The following is a 24306-nucleotide window of genomic DNA, read 5'->3' on the forward strand; positions in this document are numbered from 1 at the left end:
TGTACCTGATTTCTTCACAGACTAAGTCCGTGGGTTTTATTTGTTGTTGCTTTTTTTTTAAGGGGCATATTAGTTTAAACAATGTATTCTATAGAATTTTATAAGTACTGCCTTTCCCTTGCAAGAAGACTCCTTCTGTATGACTACTCCATGGTCCTCTTCTTGATCACTGTCTTAAGAGATAGTTAATTTCTCCCATCTTGGAAGAAAATGCTGCAACTTTAAAGCCAGCTACTCCAAAACCTCAATTTTACCCCTAAAATCAAAGTCACATGTAACGTCACACCAATGCCTTCTCAGTATTGCACTGTAGCTCAGACTACTGCACAGCTGGGTGCAGCAGGGATGTCAACTTACTGCAGTCTACCACTTAATTTCATGAACATTGGTGATGTAGCAGGTCAGAGAGCTGGCTAGGGAGCTATAAACTGTTCTTAAACAGTGTGCTATGGGCACCATGATCAAATGTCTTTTGGAGATTAAGCTGAAATCAAATTATCTCTGAGGAACTGAAAGGTAGAAAAATATCCTCCTAAGGTTTAGGTAAGTTAGAAATGTTTGGGGTCTATCTAGAGAGCCCAGAATTCATAGTCATGATTATGGTAGCAATAACTATCGTTTTGTTAAAGATCTGTGTATAAAAAACCCCATTTTTTTCCCTTTTTTTTTTTTTTCAAGAAAAAGGTTAAAGTTGGATGTTGGTCTCATAAGTGCCACTTTTTGGATATGCAGCATTTAACAAGACTTTAACAATACAACACACAAAGACATTTGAAATCTAATTAGTCTCTTGACATTTGACTAAAAGTCAAAGCAGTGGACCACAAGATGAATAAGGATACTTCAGCCATGAAAGTTGATCTTTCTTTCATGAGGTGTAAATGAGTTATGATCATCTGACTAAAAACTTTATTGCAGATCTGTTCTTTTTAATAACTGTCCCTGCTTTAAGCACCTAGCATGCTTTCTTAGTATGATATCGAATATTATGGCTGACATTCTACACTTCCACCAAAGGTCCTTCTTTAGGAACTTTCGGTTTTACTCAGACTGCTTAAAATACCATGTACTACTAACAGCGGTCACATTTTCACACAACTCAAAGATTGCTTTTATTGTACTAAACTAAATTTCCCTTTTACTTCAGTTTCTGAGACTTGACATCATTAAGACATTAAGTTTAGGATTTGGTCTACCATATAATGGAAACTTGTTTTTAACATTCAGACAAACATCTGCTTATACTGCTAGTGGTGGTTACTTCAGTACAGTAGCCAAATACAAGATCACAGCAGTACAGTCTGGGAAAGGTAGTTCAATTCAACATGACTGTATTGAACTTTTTATGTAAATCATCTCCTTACAAGACCATCATGAAAAAAACCTGGTAACTGATTTATGGAGTATAATGAGATTCAGAAAAGCTAAAAATGTAAACTCATTCATAAGTAATACTGGCCTGAAAACAGTTTAGTAGATCAGCTTTGAATAACAGTGGAAACTTGGAATTAATTTTAAACATGCTGAAAATAGCTTTTTATATAAACATAATAAATGTAATGCATTATCAGGAATAAATAACTGCAGACAGACTATAAGAAATATCTACTTCAGCCTGTAAGATCTATTTTCCAACAACCTGTTTTGTTCATTTCTTCAGAATGAAGACCTTGTGAAGCAATTAAAGTCTTAGAACGACATTTCTCTGCAATGTAGTATGATACACCCAAACTCTTCCTATAAAAAAAATGATGCAACAGTTAGATGAAGAAATTTCTTGCCTTTGAATATCACCCATGGACAAACAGTACTCAGAGGTGGAAAGCACTGCTAACTAGACAATGATTGAACTTTTTCTATTTTTAATTTGTACAAAGTACTTGAAAAACAACCAAAAATCCCATAAAATCACAAGTAAAGAAAAAAAACAACAAAAAGATTGAATTGAAAGCAAAATAAAAAATTTGTGTATCTATGAATTGTACTTGAGTACCAGAATTTCACTACATTAAGTGCTGTGGTGCACTTGGCTATTTATTACTCATCACATCCACATAATGAAGCAGCCTTGCACACTAACACCACTTACTTATCAAGCAGCCAACTTCGTGGTTTGTCTTATGTCTAAATTTGTCCGTGTGTCAGTGCTTGTCACTAGACACATATCTAAGAGGCAGTACGCCTTTTCAATAGACTGCTCTAGCACCTGGGTATAGAAACATGATCAACCACTGTACTCCTACAACACTTGCTTAGGAACTCATAATTTCAGCATCTAGAACAGGGTTCTCATTTTATAGTCAACAGATGTAAGCCCTTTTAATATGACAGGCACAGAGTAATGTATAGCTGGTTGTTTCATGACCAGTAGAAGTAACAATACCGCTCTTTGTACCTATCTGCATCCTATTATCTCTGCCTACTTCCACGGCAGTAAGTCACCATCCTCATCACTGATGACTCCCTGCCCCTGTTTCTGAAACCTTGGTGCTGCTTTGTCCTATGTCACCCAACTATAAGCACACCCTCCAGTGTGAGTTGCTCCCATGCACTGACCAAGCCTGTGGGACCGTTTCATAGGTACCCTCCTCAGGCACTGACTAACACACCGTTAAATTCAGTGGTTACAAACCTAAAACAGAGACTGCAGGCATCCTGGAAAGAAAATGGGAGGTGAATACTGAAAAGGCCACGGAGATGTATTAATTAGTAACAGGTCTTTACATATGTAATGTATAAGTACATATATATTTTTTGTACATGTCATGCATAGCACTGTTCTATTTGCTGTACACTAGTGAAGAATATTTAATTGATAAGGCTATTGTCTTTCCCTAAACTACACCATTAACTTGGGTCTCTCTCATCAGATACTGTTTATTATAGATTGAATACATATTCTGTATATTTGGATCTCTGTGCTCGTTCAAGTGAACTTAAAACTGTCCAATATCAAAAGATGGGGAAAGGGAGGAAACAAAGACTGGCAGCCAGAAGTCAAGACAGAAGAAGAGAGGGTAAGTGTCACTCTCTTAGAAGACCATGCTAAAAATGACCACAATTGTCTTAGCTTTTTAATATCTTTCCTTAACTATTCACCAGGGACCCTATATTAATCCTAGTCTCCTTACTGAATTCCAGTCTCAGTAATTAAACTGAATTGCATTATTCCCCTCTGATTATTAAGTGGAAATTGTCATGAATGTTAACAGAACAAATGTTTAATAGCTGATAACACAAGTACAGGCCATTTTAAATTCCCTCTGTGACTTCAGTTGCATATGTTATTCTCCATTTCACCTTTAAACATTTTAAGTGGTTATCGGTACATGTCTGATATATTGTAACACAAAAGGACACAGTTCAGGGATGAGAGAAATTAATGCCAGGCAATCCACCTTCTATGAAAGTTGCTGAAATGCACAAGCATATCATAGTTATTAACAGGAAATCACAGAAGTAGTAATGCAGAAAGTGCCATCATGCAAGACTTTCTTGAGAAAGGGGAAAGTTCAACATGTAAGCTACAGCCCCTTAAAAAAAAAATCTATCACCTCATACAACTCCTTTCAGCAGAGAGTTCTGAAGGCTAACAGGCACAAAAGGAAACAGTGATGTGGGTCTCTAAATGATCTGTCTGCAAAAATACAGCTTCTTGGCACCTGAAGAAAGGCATGTACAAAATCGGAAAGAAATCTTCATTGCTAATGTCTTGACTCTTAGATACAAAAATCTTGACAGGACTGACCACCTAACCTGAGTTGTTTCTTATGTTCAGCAAGTATCTATGGTTTTTAATTTCTAAAGCTCCATATATACATGAATTAATTATCACAGTGTAATGGAGAAATAAGGAAAATTGATGACCCATAATACTCTGTCTTCAGCCTTTTTATTTTTTTTTAACTAGGCAAATAGCTCATGGATGTTGAATACCTTCATTAACGGCACAGACACAATGTTAATAGGATGTAATAACATGCATGTTCAGCAAGTTTACAGATGACATTGAAATGAAGAAAGCAGCTGATGTGATGATGGATTGAAGGATTCAGAAAGAGCTCAAGAAGCTGAAGAGCTCAAAAGAAAGGGCTGCCAGAAGCCTTTTAAAGTTTAACAAAGGCAAATACAAAGTTCTGCACTTGGGAAGGAATACATTCATAAAATAGTACAGAGGCTGAAAATACACATATCATGCAATCCACTCTCCCGAACACCTCAGTTGCCTGTCTCTGGACTTGCTCCAGTCTGTCAATGCCTTTGTTATAGTCTGGAGCTCAAAACTGGACACTACAATGAATGGAGGAGAATAATCACTCTCCTCCACCTTCCAGCTTTTCTTTCTTATCGCAACCCTCTTTTGCCATGATGGCTACAAAGGCACACTGCTGACTCATGTCCAACTTTTCTGTTTGGACTCCAGGATATTCTTCTGCAAGAGGGAGCTCAGTTTTCATTTTACTAGATTGCATTCTTCTCCATCACACAAAAGTCATTAAAAAAAGAGAAGTTAAATGTCAAAGATTGTTGTAATGCTAGGTTTAGTTTAGCAGGCTGCAGCTTTCCTGAGAGCTCAACGGAGCTGCTTAGGGCAGTGCAACCATGTCACTATCCCGTAGCTCATTTCGGATGGCTCCGTGGTTTTGCTCCAGCAGCAATCAGCCTTACAACACAGTGATGGCAAAGGAGGTGAGAAGGGTCTCCCCATGAGGGTTTGAGAAGATTTTTAATCAAATCTTGTCCCCACGACCCTCAGAGGCAGAGAGACCTCGTGATCCCGGCACAGGGAGGTTTTGTCAGGGGCTCAGGAGGGGTACATGGGCAGAGTTGGGGTACAGGAACCAGTAGGGAGAGCCTGAGGGAGTGGCAAAGGCTAAGGGGAAGGAACAGGGCGGGGAACAATCTGGGATAGAAAAAACAATAGGTAAACAGATCGCCACAAAAGATATGGCGGTGGAAGTTTAAGGTATTTTCTGGATGTGAACACTTGTCTATTTACAGATGCTAATGCAAAGGATATAAAGCCCTCCAGTTTGCACAGAATAACTTATCTCCCCTTTTAATTAAAAGAAAATCTAGTAGTCTGCAATTACAAGATCAATACTCTCATAACATTCTTGCAAACCAAATTTTAGAAGTTCTTTACTTGACAATTAGACCCTAAATCAAAGCGCTGGCCCAAATCCAGGTTTCCAGTACTCTGAAGATCAGCCAATGGGGAAAAGGGATGAGAGAAGATGGGGAGACTTGAGATAAATTATTTTTGGCTGCTGTGCTTCTTTCTCTAGTGTGGTTGCTGAAGTTCAGTGAGCCCAAGTTAGTGTTATCTAATCACTATTAGTCTGAAAATATTACTGGAGTCATTATGACATAACACAAAAAAAATACTTTAATAGTATTTCTATCCTGCTTCCTTAATTTGGAAACTAACATGACTGAAGAGATGAGTTTTATTTTTGGAGCAGATGAGAAGTGAAAGAGCACAGACATAATACCAGCAGCATAAAAAGCACACAGGAGTTTGCTCTGTAGGACAATAAAGAGGAGATATTTAGGGAATGGAGGCACTTCTGCCATGCTGTTGAACAGTTTTGCACCTAATTTGCCACACAGAAAGGCAGAGTGTATTACTTTAAAGAAGGCATGCCAATTATGTCGCTTGTGGGACTTGAACAAACTTCTTTGCATTGTGCAGTTTTAACAAGTTACCCTGCTGCAACTGAGGTCAATGCCAACTTAGGATTTTGCCTGACAGACAGCAGATGTGCCTAAAGATAGTAAAAGCAGCACATACATCTAAATCTCAAGAAACCCCAAGAAGTTCTAAGTGTGATAGGCAGTTTGGTGAGAAACAACCAAAGAATCAGAATCCTATGAACCAGCCCTTTCCAAATTAGTCATACTATTCTATTCTCTCTCTTTTTTTTTTTTTTTTGGCTCTGTTCTCCACTAATACACCACTAACTTCAGAGTGGGTCTGCTTGTGACAGAGGAGAGGAACATGTTACTAGCAACAACGTCAAGTACCAGTATGTCTCCTGAAGAATTGCATTGCCCATTCAATCCCTTAAGAGTAAAAAAGTTAAGGAATTCAGCTCTCTTGCTTTCTGGGTCAGTGTTTTAACTACTACGGTAATTACGAAAATGAGGACATGACTACTACTACCCATCATGATTGGATTCACAGGCTGGTATGCGTACCAGCAAACAGTACAAACGGTAGCACGGATCTGTACTGCTAGATGTCACTCACCCATTCATGATAAACAAAAGAAATGCTATCAAAATGTACATCTCTAAACAAGTTTATAATTTATACAGATTTCCGATAGCAGAAACCTTTTCTTCAGAACCAGTTTCTAAATAAAAGAAGCTTAGATAATAAAATACAGTGAAATGAATCATGGAATCATAGAACAGTTTGAGTTGGAAGGGATCTTTAAAGGTCATTTAGTCCAAACCCCTTGCTATAGGCAGGGACATTTTCACGCAGATCAGGTTGCTCAGAGCCCTGCCCAACCTGACCTTGAATGCTCTCAAGGATGGGGCATCCACCACTCTCCAGGCAACCTGTGACAGTGTTTTATGACCCAACTTAGGTGATAAACATTTCATGAAAACGTCCAATGTTTTGTAGACTAAGACTTTATAGTCAGTTTGGGCCTCACCCCATTAGTCTACACGATTGGGCTGGAACAGAAGCTCTTTCTTAAAAGTGTGCAGAAATACAGTACAACTTATCCTTTCAGAAGTTTAACCAGTGGGAAAAGGAAGACCTTGCAGAGGTCTCTCCCTACACTCTGCACTGTTATAGTCAGAACTCCAGCCCATGCCTTCCTTCCAAAGGCCATTCTTCACAGACATAATGTCATTTTCAGTTAGTAATTCTTTTGTAAGTGCATTTTCTTGAAAGAACAACGTTCTGAAAGCAAAATTTATAATCAAATCAGGAAGGAAGGAAGAGGAAGTGATGAGGAGGACATCAGTTACAATGCGATTATCTACCAACCACAACAAAATCTAAATAGATAGAAGTTTAGTTTCACACAGTGCTGGCTACTACAGACTGGGAAACATCTACAGTGAGGAGAAAAAAGTTGACATACCTTCTTCAAAGAGAATCATCATGTTCGTACTTTTGTTAGCAACGATATTATTTAGTAAGGCGATTACAGTTTGCATTGTATTCCCAAGTATACTGTCCTGGTGTCTCTGCAAAAACAAAACAGTACAAAACCCAATAGGTCTAGTATTCCTTTTGCAAGGTTAGAAGACTATTACCTTAAAAAGTGTGGTAATACAAAAGCAGTACTTTCTCAATCCCTTAAAATTTGACATTTAAAATACTATAAAACCAGCCAAGTATCTTAGTAGATAACATCAGTTTCAGGGATCCTAATCTACAACCTTGGACCAAAACTTCTCCCACGTTCTTTTAAATTAAAAGAATTCTTAACTAGGTCTAATGTGTCAGGACTTTTAAAAATGGCATAGAACTTTATCAACCTAATTTCTATATATTCAGAACCAGAAATATTTCCCTTTGTATGATATTTCTTCTATTAATGGCATTACTGTTACTCTTTTCAGTCCCAGGGTGATAACCCCACCGTAAGTCTATTTGTTGTTTTCCTTTGTATACATTCATAATTGCACAGATAAATTAAAAACCTATGACTGTATTGAATTGCATCACTTTTTTAATGCTTTTCTTATGTTTGATGATTGCTTCAGTGATTTTTCACAATTGTTGAGACTACACTGAGAGGAGGAAGGCACCAGGGTTTATAAAGAATTTATTTTCTTCTGTTATATTCACTACACTCCCATACTAAGGTTGAAAAGGGTGGATAAGGCAATACAACCAAAGCATTTATATACACACTAGGGACAGTAATAATTCAGATAACTTCCAAGAAGCCAAAATAGGACAAGCCTTGACAAATCTGAGTTTAGATGTAGAATTAGCCTGAGTACTTTCCAAATCTCCCTAGAAGGTTCAGGAAATATTATGTCCAATTTTCAGACTCAAAGCCAAATAGAAACATATGTCCAAAGTGAAAATAACAACTAAAAAAAAAATTGTCATGTTTCATGCATCATAGGTTTTTCACATGCACTTAGGTAATTTCCATGCTTCCCTTTCCCAACAAATCTCTCAGTATATTGGTATTGCTCAACTACTTCACTGCCACAGAATACACCATCTATTAGGGTCCATCTCCTGTCTGACAGTAGGCAGTTGAAAAAAATTTGAAGTTGAACATGATGAAACTTGTCTGAAGCTAAGCATTTCAGATGGCAAAAATCACTTCAGCTCTTGAATACAGTCGAAGGAACACTTTTGGTTTCTGCACTAAAAAAATAAAATGCTATTATTTCCCATAAATACCATGAAATATGTATGTTAAGGAATAATACATTAACAGACAAATACATAAACATACACAGCCTTCTATTCAACTTCATGTTACACGAATTTTCTATTCACACTAGAGCACTCTAAAATAGATTATAAGGAGACGAGACAAGGAAGAGTACCTCACAGCCTTTTGAAGGACTGTAGCTTCCTACCCAACCCTTAAAAATATATATCCAAGAGCTCTTAAATTCTATTTACTTTATATAGAATTTTGAGATGTTATTCATGATTTTTACAAAAAACACAAGAAATATCTGTTCCTCTAAAGGTCTGAAATACAGCCTGATAAACTCAAAAGCAAAGTTGGAAAGTATAAACACCAGATTCCTCAAAAGATAAGGTAACCAATACAGAAAACAGACACCATAAATCCATGGTACTAAAAATATATTTGAAGTTATTTTCCTACAGATAGCTGAAAGATAAGAAAAACATTATTTTCAAAAGGCCAGCAATGTGTTTATCTGGTAGTCTATCATCACAATATCTTATTAATTCTCCTAAAAAACATCTAGAAAACAATACACTAAATAGCAAGAATGACTATTTGTGCTACTGAAGATAATGACACATACACTGAGAACATAAAATTAACAAAAGCAAAAAAAATTCCCAAGCGTCAAAACGAGAGCTGACTCAAATATTTTCTTTGCAAGTACAGTATCTTTTACTGCTTCATATATTTGAAATACACACCTCCCAGTAAAATTCCCCTTTCAGATATGCAATTAGAAGAGAAGCTGTTAGTTGTTCATGATAGCAATCTTTCGCTTTCACCAGGTTAGTAACATCTCAGTGAAGGCATCTTTGCTTTTAATGGACAACAATTGCACTGTGCAACCCTCTGCTGAAAGACCAGCACTGATGTTTTTACTTATATCGAAGCATAAATAACAAAACTTATCTAACCCTAAGTACATATAAACTAGAATTCAAGATGCAATGTAGATGTCTTGAGGAAGAAATATGGTATCTTAATGAATTAAATGGTATACTCAGCTGTACTACTAGTGATTTAATGTATGTTCCACATGGGTTTTGACAAGATACTAAGTTCCAAGAAGCTGCAGGTATGCTTTAGTTATCTAAGCCATCACTGATTGCTGCTAGACTCAATTTTAGAGGTTTATATAACAATATTTAACTTCATAATCTATCAAGGAGTAAAGCTGATCTAATTTGTGTGCACAGCACCACTGACTGTGGACATTTAATGAACAGTGCACTTGACAGCTTTAATAAAACATAGCATTTGCCAGCAGAGATAATTAGAATTGAAGCACTAAAATTCTAGTGTTTGGCAACAGAGATGAAACAACTTCATTAAAATGTACAGCTTCAGTGAATGAAAGGCAGGAAAGCACTGGACCCTGAAGAATCAGCCTTCTCAAAACTAATTGCTTCAGTGCTTAAAAAGGACAGCTATGAAATACCAAGGGCATAACAAGGAAATACTAGTATTAAAAAAAAAGAAACCACAGAAGATAAATCAGGGTTTTCAAATAGAACTGAACTGTATTTAGGCCATTAAACTTTTCATTCTAATTTTGAAGGGTTGTGCTTTCACAAAAGAAATCAGTTGAAGTATTTATTTAAACCAGTTAGGTAAAAGGGTGTGAAATAGCAAAGAGGGAGTAGGAATCTTGGCAAGATACTATGGCTAAAGCTGCTTTTTCTCTTCCTTTAAGTGGATTAGAATTTAGAACGGCACTAGGCAAACGACAGTATTTTAATTACATTTTAGATAACAAAAGAGATTGCACTTGTGATAAGAGGTTTCCAATTTGGGAGACTTCACGTACATGTCTCCTACTTATGTATCTAAGAATCCAGAAGAGAAAGCCCTAAATGCTATGTTTACAGATATGCTGTAATTAAATCTTACACTACATACCACAGTACAGCTCATTCAATGTAATCAGAGAGATTAAACTTTAAACTCTCCTTCTCAAGCTTACATATGATCTATGAACACAAGTTAGGTAAGTAAGGGGACATAAGAAGATAGAGGCTTGATTTTTCATACACTAAATCCATTGAAAGAAGAAAATTATAGAAATGAATGATATTCAAATTATAGTTATTAAAACATGCCATTCTTATCTGATGATTCTTTGTCACAGTATAGTTGAGATGAAATAAACCAAAATGTTGATGCTAACAAGGACCTCTTTACAGGAACATAGTTAAATATTGCATTCAACCTTGCTTATTCTGATTTGCTTTTACTTCATTTATGAGACAATCAGAAACTTATCTAGTTGGCTAATTTAATCTTTAACATTTTGTGGCTTTTGATTCATAAGATCAATTATGTACAAACTGAAAGCATATAAATATGGATCTCTAACATTAAGGTAATACTATTTTCCTTATTAACTATCTAAATCAGAAGTAAGCACAGTCATGTTTCTTGCTACTCTGCTTTTCAAAAATCAGCCTTTTTCAAAAGTACAGTTCTACCAGAACTAATATTTCAAATATTTCCCTCTGGGTACAGTCACACAAAAAGGAGCAACTACTAATTTGACAACCAATTTCTAGAATGACCATGCTTTTCAGATGTATCACAACAGTGACATATTCAGTTCACACATGAAGATTATAAGTCTTGCAACTTTCACAGAAATTCCTGTGGCAATTTTGAAAAATAAAGAGCATCTGCATTCTTAGTCAATGAGTGCTTAGGCAAAGTCAAGAGAGGATAGGGGAAAAGTAGTGATTTTGAAGGACTAAGGCAACCATTAATAAAAACCTAGAATGTCAAGCATCAACCAACAGAAAGTAGTAGAATTAGTCTTGGATTTTGTTCTAATACCCACTGCAGCAGGCAATGCAAAATTTCACAATCTTACATTCACTGTTACAGACGAACTGCAAAGCAATTCAGCAGAAGCTCTTTAAAAAGAGTAACATTTCTTCTTTCTACAAATTTACACTTAAATGTCTAGCAGCGATGGAACCTCAAAGTTTATCCTTTTGCACCTAAAAGCCTTAGTGAAAAAACTCCACTCTCACAGAAAATTTTCTTTACTGTCAATGGAGTTGGAGTAGGCTCCTCTCTCAAGCAGAGTCAGGCTCCTTCACAGAGAAGACACTCAGAAGCAATTTCTTATAAAAACAATTTTACCCATTACCTAGAAAAAAGTAGCCAAGCAAATTAGGTTCCTGAGGATTAAAACTATTCATTGTGAATAACACTGAAGCTTCCTTAAAAGAAAAAATTGCACACAACTGAACAGACAGTATCTATACAGATATCTCACTCTGGAGGATTAAACTTCCTGGTATCAATGAAGATCCAGTACTCTGGAAGAATTTATCCTGGTATGCTCTGAAGCAAGCGAAACTTTACAAGTAATAGATACCACCACAGTAGTAACTTCATATCTGGAACCATAAATCTGTAGGTGCTTTGGAGAGTGCCAAGTATCAGTGAAGCATTTGAACTGCAAAGTCACTTGGGAGCTGCAGTCAAACATTACGCCAAAAATTACCATACCAAAATATTCACTTACCAGACTTGCATTTTCAGCATTCATTAAAAGCTACTTCTTAAAGAACTCAGAATGGCAGATACCAATCAATGGACATCTTTCTTCTACACGGATTTTGCTTTGATGCATAAAACACTTTGCCACCACAAGGAAAGAAGTCTCCTATACTCTGTTCATTAATCCATCGTCAGCTGTTAAGGAATGGGTCTCTGTCTCTTCTCCCTCAGAACCTACTCCCATATCCATAGCTAACTAGTTGCTAAAGCAGTATTTAAAAGCAAAAACTGGTACTGACTCAGTTTCCACTGCCTACTGAGGTGTGCAAGATCGGGATTAAAAAGCCTTTCCTGACACTTTCCGTAACTGAAAAAAAAACCCCAACAAAAAACCAACTGAGGAAAAGCTGTGCTTTTACAAGGAAGTAAAAATGATAGAAAAAATACCATTATCCCTCTTAATCTCAAATTGAATGTTTTATTTTTTGTACTCACAGACTTCCTTAAAATTCAGTGGTGTTGGTGAAAAAGGTGTTGAATGAGAAGCCATGGGATGACAAATTAGTACAGGGAAATTGAACCTGTCTGAATGAGGAAAGAATGCTTTTCTCTATCACAATTTAGTTACGTAGAGAGATATATTCAAGCTGTCAACAGTGGCAGGAAAACCACATTTACATGTTTAATATTTTTGACTTTACTCCTTTCTTTATGCCGTCTACCCTCAAAATACTATTTAGTTTGAAAAGCATTAGGTTTTTTCCCACACATTCACATTTACTCAATCTGTAATTGCAACAGAGAAGGTTGGTAACTAGTTATTCAAGTTACATTAAACTTGAAAACAATGAAGGGCTGTTAAATCAAAAGGGAACACCTACTGAATCCTGTTACTCGAGTAATGGTATAGTTTCATTACATTTGGCTCCTTCAAAATACGTCATTCCTCGATTTCTATTATTACTTATTTTAGGGATTATTTAAGTAGTCGATTACTAGACTGAAAGACATGAGGAAATTCTCACTTCTTTTTAAGTCAGTCTGTACATCTCACTTGTGGACACCTGTTCATAGAGACTTTGCATGTTCCCAAAGAGACATGCATTTAGAAAACAAGCATACTCAACAACCAGGCTCTACCAGCTATCAATCTGTTCAGCTCAAAGCACACACACTACTGTGCATGCATGTCCTAGGAAACTCATCTTCCAGCCTTTCTGCACTCAAGCCACTCCTACAGTAGCAAGCTACATCTGTTAGCTAATACCAAGCTGACACCAAACCACACGGCAGGAAATGGGAGCACTAACAATATTCCTCAATGAATAGACTGGCAGAAATGCTGAAGAGTAACACAGACAGCATTAGTATCCCACAAGAGAGAGGGCACTTCTTTCATTTTTCTATCCTGGGCTTAGACAAGCAATTATGCTCTAAGCAAACTATATTCCTACTAGGACACTAGGCAGTCAAGGCAAGAGAAATTGTAAACTGATTGCTGCAAATGAAAACTCTACATTGCAAACCACTGTTTTTACTAAGTGTAAAAAAATTATTAAATAAGTCTATTAATGAATACAGTGATATTTTGTGGTGTTATACTCAATAAATATTACCTCTTAAACAATAAGATTGTTTGCTTAGTAGTGAAATTCATGTGTACTCTAAAGAAATATTACAGGGAGATTTTATTTGGCATGATTTTTCTGTGCTTAATATCCATGGTCAGAATGAGACAATTCATGATTGATTCAACACTAAAATTACAACAACTTTCAAATCACTAGTCTTGTCCCTTCCTTCTGACATTGCAGAAGATTACAGAATTGGGTATCTCCTCCATTTTAGCTTTTTTGTTTCCAGATGACTAAACACTGAAAAAAAGTGGAATGCATAGTAGGCTCACGTGTGTTGGGTTTGCTGGTTTGGGGTTTTGTTGATCAGTTAATTAAAGACCATGGACATTAGCAAATCTTTACCATAATCACATTACTAAATACTTACAAACCCAGAAAAAACCCCGTATTTTTAGTCTGTTACAGTATCTTTGTGAACTACAGGAATGGAATTTATGGGCAAACTATCTCTATAAAGTTTCTTCTTCCATAAATTAGTGGTATATAATCTTTATTCTCAAATATACCTCAAGTTAATCTTCCTGATAAGCAGTATGTGTATTACACAAACACACTTTCACACCCCATGTATCACAGCGTTATCTTGGCACTTATTCAAGAACTTGAATGTATTTTCTTCTTACGCCACGCTGTGGATATGAATTCCAAGAATAAAAGGAGCTGAGGTGGATTCAGTGGTCTGAACAGAACTGAACTATGATAGTGGAGCAAGGTTAGAATTCAGAGTAGTGCTAAGTCTGTGTGTGCACTACAGTGATTAAAACTCTCCTGAGTGTAAGTGGATTTGATACACATATTTAAGCTAAATAAGACTTGAAGCATTTGCTACGTCTCTTAATGTCAGTTTACAAACCTGTACTTGTACAATCCAGGCCTAAAAAATACAGTGTTTATACAGCCATCAAAAGTTTCACTGCTTTGAGAGGAAAAAGGAAATGAGTCTGGTACTAAGAACCCTGTTTGGGTACACTTGGAAGGAGCAGTTTGTATTCATAGCCAGAGAATTTCTCAACTGGAAATAATAATAATAATAATAATAATAATAATCTAGCAAAAGGAAGTACAGTTTCTTATTCTATGTAAATACTAGAAACACTCTTCCTCTTGTAGACACAACAGGAAGGAAATTTATTGTAATCCAAAAATCCCCCACAGACACACAAACCACTCATCAGCTGAACTTGGTGTCCAACAAACAAGCCACCAACCCCATTCCCTAATCAAATTCTGTGCAAGATTAACATAATTTTGCTTTATTACTCTTTACCAGAAGAAACAGGTTGTAGTCAAGATGAAAAATTAAAAAGAACAAGTAAATAAATCTAGAGGCTAAAAAGAGAGAATTCCAAGGTTAAATGACCATTCCTTCTCCTTGCTCAGATTTTTCTAGGATATTGCTGCAGTTTCCAGACTCTACAGAGTTTGCTTTTGTATTAGCTATGCCTGTGGCACCAGAACCAAAGACAGTGTAGGTATCTTGGTTATGTCGGTCTGGGGCAAAGATAGCATTTTTTCATTTCATAGTGATTTTTACTCTTTTATTTGTTTTCTTCCTGCATTGCATTTAATACTTATTCTGTCTGTACCTGCAACCCTAGAAAAACTGAACACGAAGTTCACTTTAGTAGGCCGTATCTCAGGTACATACACTTCAGAAACATACTTATGAAGTGACAGCCCCATTTTAGCTCTATAAAATACTGACAGCATGAATGCAACATCAGTCACAGGAATTTTATCTTCCAGCCACTGGAATTCACTGATATTGAAAGACAACTGTTCCCTTAGCCAGCAACAGCCTGATGGTGATGCTAGACTACAGAACAGCATCTGAAAGAGAACTGATGAGAAGGAAGTAAAATGGAGAAAGAGATGACCGCTAACAAGAATGGCAATAATAGTAATTATTATTATTCAAAATATACTTACAATGTGAGGTTTATAATATTTTTATTTTTATAAAATTTTTATGTGCTAAGAGATTACTATTCCTGCGAATTTAAGATGGGATTCAACTAAAAGAAAGTATCTAGATTACATGTAAGAAAGAAATTATTTGCAACAACGGTGCTGAGACACTGGCACAGGTTTCCTAGAAAAGTTATGGATGCCCCATCCCTCAGGGCTTTGAGCAAACTGGTCTAGTGAATGACATCCCTGCCCAGGGCAAGGGTGTTGCAACTAGATGATAGTTTAAGACTCCTTCCAACCCAAACTGTTCTATGATTCTTTGATTTAGTTCTCATCACTTAGAATATTAAACTAAGAAGAAAAGACAAAAAGTAGTAATTGCTCCACTGAGTGCATAAAAAAGCATATAGCAAAATGAATTTCGGACTAGCCTGAGCGTTGCTGCCATGGTGGCAATCTCAGTAGTGACACTGCTCGGGCTGCCCGAGGCAGCACAGCGTCCAGCTGCAGACGTCCTTGGTGTCAGCTGCAGCAAAGAGGGAAACCTGTCAGCTGCAGCTTGCAGGGAAAGCTGGCTCCTTTGCAAGGAGCGAGCCCCAAACAAAGGTGGTGTAAAAGCGTCAGCAGAGGCAAAGGACGAGAGAGGGGTATCTGTGTACATTCCTGCTGGTTTACTGCCAGTGGAGGGTCCAGGGACAAAGACCAAAAAAAAAGGGAGAACACACCATTTTATATGGAGGTGAAACAAAGGGGAACAACCAATGGGGATTGACTGAGGAGGAGGAGATAACAGAGGAATATCCAATAGGGATAACTTAAGACAGGGAATTACATGAGTAGACCAATGGAGCATCGAAGACAGGAGAACTTTCTGGAACTAATACATAAGCAATTAAGGAAAATGCATAAACATGAACTTATACATAAAACTGGATGGAGAATTCCTCAACCAATAAACTTAAAATATGTAAACAAAGAACCACTAGGAACATGGGAACTTGCTATAATGATGGGGTGGGAATCAGACCTCTGTGTTCTGGAGGCCTGTCCACCAGTCCTCTAAATGCTGTGCTGCAGTGGCCACTGCCATATACATTGCAACACGATAGTGCCAGGCAGTAGACAGCTTGAAAAATTTACAGTCACTAAGCACTACAGGGTCAGCTGATACCCCACTGATCCTCCCTGAAGCACTCTCTGCCCTTGCCTAGCACAACCCAAGCACCACTTCTGAAAATTCTTACTCTCACCTGTTCTGAAGTCAATTCCCACGTTGCAAAGAAAAGCAAAGGTGCAACTTACAATTTAAAAGCTTAACTCACATCTACAAGAATACAAGGAAATGAAACCAATTCTGCTCCTCATAAGCATTTGTGAAACAGTATCAGATGCTATGACTTGGAAAAAAGTACACCTCTTGCTGATAAATATGACATCACATTTAATTTATTCCGTGCTCATCGGAGATTAACAGATGGTTCAAAGGCAGAATCAGAAATGGCTAAGTTCAGCAAAATAGGAGCCTCTTCTAAGCAAGTCCTACTCCTTTCTCAAAGAGAGAGGAAGTTATACTGTATTTTGTTATTAGTATTATTAAGAATATATTGAACAGCATTTTTATTTTTGCACAACTTTCCAGGGTAATCTCCAAATAATTTATAATAGTTTTCTTTATAGTCTCACCCCATCTCTTTCCCCAAGTCATTTCTATTTAAATACCTACATATTTCATTCAGGAAATCAACTTTAAGAATACAGTTTTGAAAATTGGTATAGTTTACGAAAATAAATTCCACTTAATGACAAAGATACACTTCAGCCATCAATACGTGGGGTAATTCCAAGCATAGATTCAATTCAAATCTTCCTGATTTTTACCACAGTTAAGGCAACTATTGCCTGGAAACACAGGAGATTCCAGTGCCTTCAGAGTGTAACACAGTGCCTTCAACCCCCTAAAGAGTGACTTTTTTGCCCCTTATAGAGCTCATTTCAGCAGTAAACAGGCACTAAATGATTATAGGAGAACCTATGTCTATTGCTTTATAAGGAGGACAGGATCCATTAAATATGTATATACAGACACATGAATGTACACACACACGCACATTTTCTCATAAATTATTTCAACTATGACATACAAAATTCAAATGAAACTATTCTAGCAACACTGAAAAATCGATGACTTGAGACTCTATGCTGTTTCAAAATGGAGCTAGACTTTCAATTTCCTCAAATGTTTGACTTCAAACAAACATTCCCAGTGTGCACTGACACACTGGCTAGGTTATCACACCGCCTGTAACCCACAGTGGTTCGCTATCTTACAAGAAATGTAGAGGATTCAGGTTCTTTCATTTCTCCTAATTTTTAGTGAAAATCCAGATCATCAGAAGGCTCTGCGACAAGGAAAATCTAGTATATGCAAACTGAAAGCAACTTCAGTAGGAGATGGTGAGAGATGTTAGTAAAATATCTCGCTTAGCACTCAAAATATTTATTTTGAGCTTCAGAAACCCAGAGTCAACCATTTCCTCTAGGATGATTATGAACTTGGAACTGCGCTTGGGCCCTTCCCCTAAAGCACTCCTGACTGACATGCCACTGGCTACCCTGAGATCTGCCTTTCTCCTCTACCTCCCATGCAACTCTAGGCAGAAAATTCATCCTGAACAAAAGAAGCCTTTCTCAGTGAAACATACATCCAACGTGGAGTAACATCATGAAACACTGAAATTATCCCTATATTTCCTCCCCCAACAACAGGCTGGAATCCTGAAAACAAATGGAGCCATGACTACAGAATCACAGAATATTCTGAGGTGGAAGGGACTGACATGGATCATCGAGTCCAGCTCTGAAGTGAATGGCCCATACAGGGATCAACCCCACAACCTTGGTGCTCTGACCAGTTGAGCTGATCAGCAAGGTTCTGCTGCTCTACCCATGCTGTCTTCCAGCAAAGAGCAGTTTTATTCTCATATGAATTAATAGCCTGAAAAGGAGTTGGATATTTTTAGATCAAAGTAGCATTTTGATGCTAAGAGAGAGGCATAAAATATCATCGAGAACTAAATTTAATAACACTAGAGGCCAGACAGAAATTTTAACCCATATGTGGTGTCACACAATGTGTCATTGCACTGTAAAAGGAAACAATAAAGAAAAATAATAAAAAAGAAACCAAAACCCAACCAAAAATCCCTCCAAAAACCAAACCAAAAAAAGCCCACATAAACCCGAAGAATTGTACCACTGGATAAAAACGTATTTTATATGAAGAAATTAAAATATGAACTTTGTTAGAACACAGAATCCTAGTAATAACTAAATTAACAATTTTTAATTACTCATAATAAGCCACTTCACAATTATTAGGTAGTTATAGTAGTCTTTTACTTCATTTCATTCAATCTATACTCCCTGAACAGTTATTCATACTGAAAAATGTGTACAATAGATGTGAGGGAATAAAAGGATCAAAGAGGAAAACAGGTAAAATATATCTGAAAAGCCAGTAACAGAAATTTTACAAAAGCCAGGGAGAGGAGACTAGAGTATCATTAGCCATTTTCATATCCTAATGGAACATGCAAGTTTCAGTCTGTTACTAAGAGTGGGTCCATGGCAAAGAGCCCAAATGAGGTCTGAGAAAGCATAATGTACCTTTAATGATTGAAATAGCAAGAAAATTAAATCTAATCATGTTTCATTAAGCATACTTTAGCTCCCATTTTTACTAAATTATTCTATTATGATTTCCCAACTGTCTGTTGAAATAACCTTTTACAGCAATCTAATTCACCATCATAAACACATCTCATTTCTCACAATGAAGCCCCCTGGGATTAGTGAGAGGAGATGGAAAATCTAAACCTTGCCAATCCTGCAGCCACTAAGGTAACCACTCAGGGAGACAAAGATTTTTGTTTTCCTATTTGTGGGTGAGATCATTAAGATATAATTAGAAATGTATTCATGAGTATCAGAGCGTCTGTTATGGAGATACCATTCGCCCAACAAGCATCCTCTATACCAGTCTTTAATAAGCACGGGAGCAGACATAATCCCCACTTCACTCTCTGGAGAGTTCCGCATTAAATGGACTGCATTAGACATCCCTCTCACTCCCTGCTTTTTAATGGAATCTTATACATGCATCCAGTATTTTCTCAGACTCCATTGTTACCATCAGAACTGCTAGTCTGTTTGCTTTCAGCAATATGCTCCTGCAGTGCCATCCAGATGTGAGCCCTAAAGATAGCTATGTGCAGGGAATTTAAATCCTGCTCCAGAACTTGACACAGGGCAAGCAAATGTAGAACTTGAGAATATACAGTAAGAAATGAATTGGATTGTTTATAGAATAATCCTTGGCTCTCTGCAGCAGGGAAAGGAGCTATCAGCCCTCATACACGTCCTTTCTGCTTTAGTCAAATGAATGAAGTATGCACTAAGAAGAAAGGATACTTTACTCCAATAGGGAACTGAAAGGAATCTGATTTTTCTTTGTAAAAACCTTAATTATTGCCAAACTCCATATCAAATAACATGACAGCAACAGAAAATTAAAAGCAATGTAACACACCAAACAGTGCTTAAGTATCTGCCACAGGGATCAATTTAGGGCCCTCAGTTAAATTGCAGAGTGCAAACTCTCAGTCACTGTATTTAGCATCAAAATATTTGAACAGGTTATTATCTTATTTGGTAGTCAGGAGTTTGAAAGGAACCAAGTATATGAAATAGAAAGAAAAAGAGTTGTAGGGCACAACTTTTCTTCCTGTACCCATATGATTAGTAAAGAAATACTTGACCAAAACATCCAAGGGGCAGAAATCGAACCTCAAAAGAGGGGGACTCAGAAATCTAAGAGAAAAGAAAAAAAAAAGATTACCAAAATTTCATCTGAGTCTTTGAGATGATGCTCTATTATAACTGTAATTAGAAAGTTACAGTGGGTAAACTAAGATTGCATCATGGTAGGTTTAATCTTTTTGCATACATATGGCTAATGAATCTACCTTAGCAAAGCAATGATTTTTAAGCTTGCCTACGAAAACATTTTATAAAACAAAATATATTTAGAAACTAAGCATATATGACAATGAGTAAATGACTACAGTTAAAAACAGAAAGTCAAAAGTAGAATATTAAAATTGTTTTGCTTTGTGGAAGACTGACATTCTAAAATCTAATTATCACCCTGCAATACAAACTCCTCAGGAAGACACTAACATAAGGAATGAAAAAAGAATACATGACTGAAGCCAAACCAGCAAAGTTCAGATGCATAATGTGGAAACCTCTGCCAGCCAGAAATCATCCACAGACATTCAATATTCTTTTACAAACTCTATTGTGAAGCACACAATAGTTCAGTACCTTAGTCATCAGAATGCAGCTGGTCAATAAAGGTACAGTCAGCCACTGCTGCATTCCTATGCCAATATTTATTTAGATAAGATTAAGAGATATACCTCAGTTGTTTGACAGAACAGTGATAATGTCACAGTAAAATTCTGGTCAAAAGATCAATAAATCTTACTCTGAAAAACATGCATCCGAGATTTACTTCAATACATATTTTCCCTTAAATACTTTCCTTTTTCTTGACATTTACATTAGCAGGAACAGTAAATTAGCAATTTGCTCTTAATCAGCCTGACAAATGAAGTTTGGAAGAAGTGAGATTTTGTGTTTATATTGCTTCCACGGCAAAAATAAATTAATTTTAAAATGCAGACATTAGTCACCTTGGGTGAACACTGATGGTGATTCCTTTCTGTATGACCCATTTAAAATTTTTCATAAAATTCAAAGAAGCTATGGTAAGGTCATGATTTCTCCCTATAACTTGAAAGTTAAAGGTCATAGAGGACACACTTTGGTTCTAGACTTGTGAAGTCTCCTGTTAGAAATAATCTGTCTTTCTGCAGCACCTGCATTTCACACATTTGCATGGTGGTGCTACAGCCCCTCCTCTTCCCCAGGTCTCCAGGTGTCCCTCAGCTCCACCCGTGACCCAAGGAGTGGCCAGGCTGGGGTGGGAGTGAGGGAATGCTGCAGGGCTGCACTCCAGCCAGCAGTTACAAACAAAAGTAGCTCTGCCGCCTTCCCGAAGCTGCTGTTTTCCCGCTCCCTCTTCTGCTGCTCACAGTCAACTGTCACTGAATTCTTGGCACCAGACACATTTCTTCCTTTTTACGTCACATGATACAGTCTGAAGAACACTTACAAGGTCACAAAGACCTTGAGATTGCTAACATAAATAACTTGAGATTGACACACACACACATACATATATATGTGCATATTTTATATAATACACGTATGCACACACACACACACACACACATATATATATGACTATTACAAAATTACAATCTGACTACGGGAAAATAACTAAATAAACAAAATGAAATGTGTCCAAGGTGTGGGCACTGCAGGACTGTGAGAATAGGAAAAAAGCTTAAAGAATGGGAGGTGAGATTTATCAGTTACTGATAAAAGTGGGGGAGGATGAACAATGAAAGATAAAGAATTTAATTTGTTTAATCTTATTCACAGCAGAACCAGTTACCAATCTAGAAGATTAACTAGTTTAGTTGCACTACTTAAATTAAAATGTAAGAGAAAGGCAGTAAATACTATGAACTTTTGGAGGAAAGGGGTGTGACAGAAGTAAGATGGTTTCTGAAGATGATGATGACAGCTAAATCTCTAGTTTAAAAAGAGCACAATTATCTCTCTACCCATCCACAACCACCTTCCAAATATTTTTTCTCTAAGTGCGAAACTTGTCTAATTATAATGACTGAGTGATGCTTTGATGTAATAAAATTTCTGCAAAAATGTGCTACGTTCAATACTGACAACTCTGAAACTTGTTCATAAACAATGGGTAAATATTAATTCGTAAAGAACTTAAAGAATGTCCAAATTTCTTTGTGAATTCCCCAAATTACTGTTAATTTTTAACTCCACAGCCAGTCAAATAAACCACAGACTGAAAATTAGCCTCATAACTCAGCTGTGTACTTTTAACTTGCTAATTTCTCTAAGAAACAACTTGCTTCAGAGAACAAGTCAATCTGTTTAAGTCATAATTTAAACTGGTTTCTCAAACAAAAATGGGAGTTGTAAGACAGATTTCTGCAGCTAGTAATAAAAATCTTACAATACAGAAAGGTTCCCATGCACTCATTTTTAGTATATAAAACAGAATCTGAGTCAGTTCAAATAGAAGGTCTACCTACCCTTACAACATACCTAAAACACTCGACAACAGAAGACGCCCTACAAGACAGGTATACTGAACACTTTCCTCAGCCTCCAGGAATTCACAGCCCAAGGACTTTGAGCCAGAAGATTTTTTTAATGTAATAGCTCTCAATGGATTTTCTTGCATTAATTTGTCCAGTCTATTTTTTAATTCAAGTAAACTGAGGACACCACGGAGCAGAGCTGAGAGCTGAACACAACCCTACAGGAAACAGTACACCTTTTGTCAATTTTTCAGATCCCAACTGCAAGTTTTCTTTAGTTCTTATAATACAGATATTGTGTGAGTAGAGACAGTGAGCAGCAATACTGTTCCCTACTCACCTGACTATGCTACGTATGTGCAAAGATCACACTTGCCCCTCAACTACTACCTTCCAAATTAAAGCATACAGAAGAATAAATCTCTTTCACAGGGGCCATTCCAGACCTTTGACCATCTCTGTCTCTTCTCTTTACACTATTTGCAGTTCTACTGTAAACATTTTGAGGTGGGGAACCCAGAATCCACACACTGAGTAACATGCACGATGTTTTTCTGCCTACCATTGCAGTATTTCCTCTTACAATGTGTAGCATTCAGTGTATTTTCCAGACCAGGACAAAGGATTAAACAGATGTTTTTCTTAGACTGTTTATCTAACCTGATACCTCACTCTGAGTGATAATGGAAACACATCTTGCATCACTGCATATGTAGAGTTGCGACCATAGATAGCAGTCTCACATTCTGCAATACTTCAGAACACATACAGGTTTCATATCTGCTTTGAAAAGGGGTGCAAATTAAACTGAAAGTGAGTAGTATTAGGTGTCAAAAAAACTTGAGAAGATTTTAATTACATGAATAATCACAAGATCCTGAAGGTTATGCACAAAACTTCTTTCAAAAAAGGCTCAAATCAAGTGTGATGAAAGAGTATGTGAATGCTAAACAGTTTTATGACTATAAAAAAAAAACCAAACCAAAACCAACCCAAGCAAATACTGTTTAAGAGGGGGAAAACCTTGATTCAGAACCTCTGCACTGTGAACTTTGTAAGTTCTTAGAAGACTGTGTTTGCAGAAAAAGTGAGAGGGAGACAACATGAGCACCAATTTTGTTTCTATCCAAGCCTTAGGGCTGTCTGTGGTGATGGTCAGTCCCTCTCTCTCCTGCTGCTGGTGAAATCCATCATTAAGGAACATAAAGTCAGTACCCTTCTGCCATAAGTCCCCAAGACTGACAAGACAGATCTGTCATCTAAAATGAAATTCCTGATAAAATGTTCAGTGAGCCTGGAAAAAGATTATAAAGTCTTCCTTCAGGCTGAACTGGAGGAACAGTAACACAATCATTCCTGATAGAAGGGGTTAGACAGAACGAAGTACTATAAAATGAAGTACTGAAGAATTTTTATTAATGTTTTCTATCAATATAAAGTGACAAATAAAAGAAAAATTATTTCCCTATCAGGGCCAAAATTCATGTCTTTTCCATATTTTTAGAAGTTTGGGGTTTTTTTTACATATGATAACATGATTTTTTAACATATGATTACATATGACCTACCTACTAT

At 36.8% G+C, this 24306-nt stretch overlaps 1 protein-coding gene across 11 annotated transcripts in view; it reads right to left on the reverse strand.

Annotated features, from left to right (window-relative positions):
- ULK4 (unc-51 like kinase 4) overlaps positions 1-24306 on the reverse strand; it is a 256761-nt gene that overhangs the window by 126851 nt on the left and 105604 nt on the right. For all 11 annotated transcript variants that reach the window (XM_032105931.1, XM_032105898.1, XM_032105913.1 and 8 more), the window contains one exon: positions 7107-7212. In XM_032105931.1, coding sequence (XP_031961822.1) covers positions 7107-7212 — 106 coding nt within the window. The remainder of the gene's footprint in view (positions 1-7106; positions 7213-24306) is intronic.

Source organism: Corvus moneduloides, chromosome 1 (genome assembly GCF_009650955.1).
Source record: "Corvus moneduloides isolate bCorMon1 chromosome 1, bCorMon1.pri, whole genome shotgun sequence".
Taxonomy (NCBI): domain Eukaryota; kingdom Metazoa; phylum Chordata; class Aves; order Passeriformes; family Corvidae; genus Corvus; species Corvus moneduloides.